This window comes from Lactuca virosa, chromosome 7, assembly GCF_052849685.1.
Source record: "Lactuca virosa cultivar CGN04683 chromosome 7, Lactuca_virosa_CGN04683_v6, whole genome shotgun sequence".
NCBI lineage: Eukaryota > Viridiplantae > Streptophyta > Magnoliopsida > Asterales > Asteraceae > Lactuca > Lactuca virosa.
The window spans coordinates 187,050,423-187,057,725 of record NC_136432.1 but is presented as its reverse complement, the minus strand read 5'-3'; the positions used below and the strand labels follow the sequence as shown (position 1 = coordinate 187,057,725).

At 34.9% G+C, this 7,303-nt stretch overlaps 1 protein-coding gene across 2 annotated transcripts; it reads right to left on the bottom strand.

The window, feature by feature from the left end:
• Window positions 1-2,424: 2,424 nt before the first annotated feature.
• Window positions 2,425-5,380, bottom strand: LOC145124700 (uncharacterized). 2 transcript variants are annotated; one of them, XM_079060143.1, is made up of 3 exons: window positions 5,133-5,380; window positions 4,849-5,026; window positions 2,425-4,633 (listed from the first exon to the last, which is right to left on the bottom strand). In XM_079060143.1, exon 3 carries the CDS (start codon window positions 4,584-4,586, stop codon window positions 2,691-2,693), a length of 1,896 nt encoding a protein of 631 aa, XP_078916269.1. In that variant the 5' UTR covers window positions 4,587-4,633; window positions 4,849-5,026; window positions 5,133-5,380; the 3' UTR covers window positions 2,425-2,690. The 2 variants fall into 2 exon arrangements, with proteins under 2 accessions (XP_078916269.1, XP_078916268.1); XM_079060142.1 differs by lacking the exon at window positions 4,849-5,026 and having other exon boundaries at window positions 5,133-5,379.
• Window positions 5,381-7,303: the final 1,923 nt, after the last annotated feature.

Genomic DNA, 7,303 nt, shown 5'->3' with positions numbered 1-7,303 from the left:
GATGTGATAGTACTCTAATGTGCAGAAAGTCATTGTTGTGGAATCTCGGCCCCCACACACATGTAGGGATGATTTGGTGGATGCATGGGGCTGATTTTTTTTTATTTTTTTTGGAATAGTCTCTTTTGGGGTGTTTAATTCTCAATTGATCACGAAAGGATCAATAGTGTTAATTATCTGATAACATAGCAATTTTTTTTTTTTTGTAAATTGTTAAAATAACCAACAAATTCAGAACTGTTTTGAAACTTTGAAAGTCTAGAACCTATAATTTTGAAGTAAAACTGTTTTTTATACAAAGTTGTTTCGAATCTCTGGAAGTTTCGAAATGCTATTTACAATTTCAAATATCATTTTATTGAGAATAAGTTTGTGTCAAGTTGACCGACAAGGTTTCGAAATATTATTAGTTTCGAAATTGAAATGTTTGTCATTTTCTTGAAAACAAAAATCGTGAAAAATATATTGAAAAAGCACTTTCATGAAAGAAAAATATGTTTGGATTGTTTATTTTGTGATAAAAGTTAGAAAATTTTGTCATTTTGTAATAGGGATATATGTAGAAAAACACAATTAATTATATATGTGTATACATAAAAACCTTATATTATTTTTATGTGTAAAAAACCCTTATAGTAATAGCTATCATTTGAAAAGGACCAAAATACGGTTTTCAAAAGAAACTGACAACTACAAATATGGTGTTGCATATATTTTTGTTTTTTACTAAGACTTAATTATGATAAAAAAAAACAAATAGTTAAGGAGAAAAAAATCGTATAGTTTCATATGGAGAGCACAATCGAGAAAAAGTAATCGGAAAAAATATAAGTTTTGACATGTTTTCGCACTCAATCAATAAAATATAGAATTTTGCAGTTTAGTTTTATTTGAAACGTAAATAATAATATAAAGGTTTTTCTGAACATTAAAATAATATAAGAGCTTTTCTGCATGTACATGTATAATTGGTTGTCCTTTTCTGCATATATATCCCTTTGTAATATTACCTTTCTACCTTTTGTTATTTTTATTATTAGCCTATTAATTTATCATTTTTTTGGAATAGTCTGTTTTGGAGTGCTACTACTTATATCTCCATCAGTTATCTAAAAGGTGCGTCATGGCACACGCCAAGGCGTACCATGGCGTGAGGTGTGACTTTACCGTTACGAAAAGCCTCATAACATTGTTGTTAGGCGTGTTGTGTTGCAAGGCGTGATATGGCGTGCCATGACGCGTTATGACACGTGTTTTTTCGTTTGAGAAACGTTTTTTTGCTCTTTGTTATGTATTTTCTAATCGGGGATACAAGTATTGTGTTTTTTGTTAATTTTTTGTTATTAGTTATTGATATAACACTTCTAAAAAGTTGTTATATTTAATATAAAGTTATATTTATGTGGTAATATAATTATAAATTAATACAAAATCGCCGCTTTACATCACGTATTGAAAAACGTCATGGTTCGCTATGGCTCGTTAAGCTTGAGGCTTGGTTTTGCTGTCACGTCACACCTCACGCCATTTAGAACCTTGATCTCCATTGATCACGGAAATAATCAATATTGTTAATTACATTTGACAACATATCTATCCTTTTGTTAATCGTTAAAATGACCACTAAATTCGAAACTGTTTTGAAACTTTGAAAGTTTCAAACCTGTAATTTCATAGTCAAAATGCTTTTTCTAACAAAGTTGTTTTGAAACTCTCAAAGTTTCAAAATACCATATATAATTTCGAAATTTTTTTTGTTCAGAATAAGTTTTTGTCGGTTTTGAGTTTTGACCGACAAAGTTTCGAAATTTTGTTAGTTTCGAAATTGTGTTGTTTATGTCATTTTCTTCAAAAAAATATTTTTGAAAAATATATCAAGAAAGCAAATTCATGAAAGAAAAATGTTTCTGAATTAGTTATTTTATGATAAAAGTTAAAAAGATAATTATTTTATAATATATTACCTTTCTATTTTTTGTTATTTGTTATTAGCCCAATTATTTATCTACTATACTCTCAATTCCTTATGGAAGAAGAAAAGAATGGATCCACTATCACTGTTTTTCTTGCATATTCTCTTTTTCTTTATCCGTAAAAGGAGTTGAATATGTTTGTATTATATGCAGATTGTAAATTTCTTTAATCTTCATTTGTTGAGAATCATGTGAAAGTGTAAAGAGACCACTTATGTTCTTTCTGATCTCTGCTTTAATGGGCTACTTTATTCAAATTCCTTTTTTTTTCTTACTTTCTTCATCTTTTTTGGCTTCTTTTTCCCCCTTTTCATGTAATAACAAGTCTCTATGAAGGTATGTTCATCCTCCCCACCCATAAAAAAACTTCAATTTATAACAAAAAAAAAAAAAATTAAACTTTGATGAAAGCCCTCATTCATGAGACCAAGATTCTTGGAAACTTGGATATATCAAAACACAACTTGAAGATTAAGCACAAACATAACAACAAATTCAAACCACCATTAACGTTAATATGTAACTAACAATATAGCATTAACGTAAAAATTCTCTAAAACAAGTAGAGCTCAAAACCAACACATAAACCCTCTAAAACAAATTTGAGCATTAAACAGCCGCGGATTTTTTTTTTTTTTAAATCCCCCTCCATGATCATTCCATCCATCTACCTAAAGTAAAAATTCTCACACACATCATCACTATGTGTGTTTAAATTTATACAACACTATGAATCTTATCAATATCTTCAACCTTTTCATCTTCTTCTTGTTCTTGTTCTTGTTGTTGTTCAGCTTCCATGGCAGCTCTTAGAAGCTCTTCAGGAGTTGCAGCAGGGTCAAGATCCCAACACCCATCTGGCAAATTCAAAGCTTGACCTCTAAGCAAACACGAAGGAACTTGATGACTGAATCTCAACATCTCTTTTCTTGGAATCCAGAAGCTTCCATTCATTAAATCCCTTTGATAAACAGTTTTATAACCTTTTAACTTAACCAAATTAGTCACACAAACTCCAAGCTCTTCTGAATAATCCTCTACAACTTCCACCATTTCATATTGATGTCTCACTTCTTTTGGTGTCTTTCTATTCCAATTAACTGACCAATTTCTATACACTGCCCAAATGTCACCACTTTTCGGGTAGATCTTCACACACCCACCTCTCCCCGCTTTTTCACGCCCCAAAAGATGAGAAAAGATGTTGACTTGGTCAACTATGTCTGAATGAAACACCCGGAAGCTTCCGCATGATTTTGTGAAACCCGATTCGATCCATTTCACGGATCCGAATTCGGAATCGGTTCTTGAGTTTAAGTAACTTATGTAAAGCTGAAAGGGTTTTAAAGAGATGACCTGGCGAATTAAACAATAAAGACGTGGCATTCCATCTTCTTCATCGTATATTGCCCAAATTTGTTTGGGTTTAAACACTTCTTCAGATCTATCCATGTCAAAATCATGGAAATCTGGATCAGGGACTGTTATTGGCATTGGGGATTTCTTCAGGGTCTTGATTGTTTTTGAAGCCGATTTCATTTCTTCTAACTTTAACCGAATCACCTTTCTTGCCTTGTCAATCAACAACTTTCTTGCATCAACAACCGGAGGAGGGGCAAAATTGACATGATGACTAACATACCCGTTACTCAACGCCACGTCAGCATCCGTTTTATATAACATTTTTTCACCGTTTGTATTGACATTTTGTGTCATGTCTTCCGTCTTTCTCTTTTTCGGAGGCCTTCCAAGCCTAACAACCGGGATTTCACAATTCGAATGATTTAAATGATTTGACTTTGTGGACGATTTTGCCCTTCCGTTTGGTTTATGAACAAGATTGGGATCTTGACTAGTCAACGCGCCAGAGGACATATTCCATTGAAAGGACAGATTTTTGGTGTATTCTGAATGAAACCCTGAGGACCCATCTCCTGAAAAAGACACTGATGAATTTTGTATATAAGTAGGAGGAGGAGGAGGAGGATTATAATCATTATACGAAGAATGATTTCCATATCCATTTTCAGATGTTGTGTAAGACCAAGGGCAATAAGTCACAGGGGCAGCTCCTGTTTCAACAGCTACAAAAACCCCACGACAATTCTTACATGAAAGTCTTTTATTCACGTATTTTCTTAAATATTCATATTGGACACGACATGAAGTGCAAACTGTCCAGAATGTGTCAAGTCTTGAAGCTGAAGTGGTTAAGTGTTTATTTCTTCTGACATCGTACAGGTTTCTTTTTGTGTTATCAGAAAGAACACTCCATGCTTCTGAAACGAGTTTGAAAGCTTCATCTGCTCCCATGGTTTTGTTCTTATCAGGGTGAAGAAGAACAGCCATTTTCTTGTATTGTTTCTTGAGTGATGATTTGTCTGAAGAAGGGTGTAATCCAAGAACTGAGTATAAATCGATTTCACCGTTTATTTTTGTGACAGTTGCTGCGTATATTTCAAAAGTAGCGACCATTTGGGAGATGCCCTCGAGTTGTGGGCATATTGCTTGAGCTTTTAAGGCGTAGTGTTTGGCACCTGTGAAGTCTTTTACTGTGAATAGCTTTTCTGCGTTCTCTTTTGCTATAAGAGCTTCTTCTATGTTTGATCCCATCTGAAAATGACGAACTCTGTGTGCTTGCTTACAGGAAATCTACATATCTGCAAGAGAATAACTCGAAAGATGATGAAAGAATGAAAATCCGGCAAAAAAAGATAAAAAGTTTGTAGATTAAGATCGCATTACATTCGCGAAACATGTAATAAGTAACAATTGGGATATTTCGATCTAGTAATGAAGAGAAATGATATATTGAAGCTTCAATTTTCAATCTAAGCGTAAACTGAAATACAAAGGTTGTAATAAGGTTAATTACCGAATTCCCAACTAATTTCCCCCAAATGAAATGCAATTGCCATTTTGGGAAAGTTCATACTCGTCAACAAGATTTCAACTTGGACTGAATTTGATAGTAGTCCAAACTCAAAACTCACAAACAGATGAAAACAGACGAAAATGCGAACATAATTTTGAAGTAAACGCTAAGATCGCATCTGAAATGAAGAAAAATATGGAATTGGGAGAGATTGAAAACCCTAAAAACGATTTATTTACTTTTACATACACAGTATCTAAGCAGAAAACTGAAGTAAAACTTACCTAGATCCGCATCCAGAAGCAATTGAACAGTACCAAGATCTCAAATCAGTCGGTGGATTCGTGCCCAGTTTGCTTCAGATCTCGGATAAATGAAAGACGCTAACTTTGTTGTAAATCTTGAAAGTGAAAAATAAAAAATCAAAAACTTCAACTTTAAATATATATACACATATAAAAAGGGTGAGTATTTAACTATATTTATATACTGAAATTTAGGATTAGGGTTTCGAATAGATGCATAATTAAAGGGCAATAAAATAGGCAACTGTCGAATTACATTATAACGGCGGAGGAAGAAATCGGAGATTCCGTCAAATAGCCGACCACAAAAAATGTAAGGTTTAAAATATTAATAAAATATAAATAAATAAATAATATATGTGTAATGTGATATATTTTTATTTTTTTATATAATAAAGGGAGTAAAAGTTTTAAGCTAAGTATTTATTAATTTAATAAAGGAGAGAGTAAAAGTGCGCAGGTGTGTGTGATGCGCACCCACCTTAGCTTTGGTTGTATTTGATTGGTTAAAGAAGATGGACCCATTTTGACCCGAATCTTTGGGACCAAACCACATTCGACAATCGACAATCGACCCTGGGCCGTACTACTACTTCCTAGTTCCTACTTTCCTAGATTCACTTCACTCACAATTATTTGTTGCCTTGTTGCAAATTTGTTGTAGCCTTAGTCTATAGGAATGGTCAATGCCCAATCAATTTATGTCTCATTTAGTCTCAATTATACCACTCTTTATTTTTCAACACTTAATATTAAATTTTTTAATTTTTTAATATAAATATTATTTAACAACCAAAATATTAAAATAAAAAAAGTTTCATAATATAAAAGATTTAGACAAAACTTCAAAAATGGTCCCTGTGGTTTCCGAAAATCTGAAGTTTAGTCATTAATTTACAAAAACCTCACGGATCGTCCCTGTGGTTTCAAAACTTTTAACATATGGTCATTTTCGCTAACTCCATTACCAGTTAGCCGTTAAGGGGCATTTTTGTTATTTCACTACCCAGTGACCATTTATGAGGTTTTGTATTACTTTTTTTTAAATAAATAAAATTTAATATGCAAGGGGACCATCTCTCTCTCTCTCTCTCTCTCTCTTTCTCTCTCTTTCTCTCTCTTAGTTCGTCTCCTCCCCTTTCTATCTTCTTCTCCATTCTTCTTCTTCCTCCAGAAAAAAAATCCCCCTGCTTCCCTATTGTCTGCAAGCAAACAACTGCAACAGTAGTTGGTTGATCATCGAACCCAACAGAAGCTTGAGGGATTCGAAGACCATTAGAAGACGATACTCATTTGTTCCTTCAAGTTTGAACAGTACTGTCTTCTGCCTGACTTACAGGTTACGATTATGGGAGACGATACCCATTTGTTCCTTCGATCTCAGCTGACTTACGAACAAGGGAAACAATCGACTAAAAAAACAAAAGTGGTGGTGACCGATTTACTCACAGTGGCAGCAAAATGGTGGTGGTCGGACTTTCAACAGCGATGAAGGCAATGGAGTGGGTCGGCGATGGAGGAGGGTGACGGTGGTGGTAACGGCGGCTCCGACTGCCTCGTCTCTTTTTTATCCGGCAGCACACGGTGGGAGGAAACAAAAGGGAAAGCAGCAACGATTCCGGGAGGTCTGGTGGTGGTGGGTTATGACAGGAGGAGGCGAAGAGGTTGCCACCGTCGGCTGTGGTGGTCCTCTTCACCAGTGAAGTGAGATACGAGAGAGAGTGACGAGGGAAGGTGGTGTTGGGTGGTTTCTGACAGCTTGCTCCGATCAGTGGCAAGAGAGGGAGAAATACGGTGGTTCTCAGTGGTTACAACAACAGCAACACCACCCTTGGGGGTGGTGGTGTTTCTCGGTAGTGAAGGAAAAGGGGAAGGGCAGTAAAAAAACGTGAATGAAAGGCAGTAAGTGGTGGTGTTTGAGGGTGGGTTTGAGTGATCAAACGGGATGGAAGATGGGTGGCTGGGTTGTGGTTTCCGGTGGAGAAGGAGGTGATGGCAGTGGTGGTTTTATGGTGGAAGGTGGTGTCACTGTGTGGAATCGTAAGTTCTTGAGAGAGAGAGAGAGAGAGAGAGAGAAAGAGAGGGTGGGTCCCCTTGCATATTAAATTTTATTTATTTATTTATTTATTTAAAAAAAGTAATATAAAACC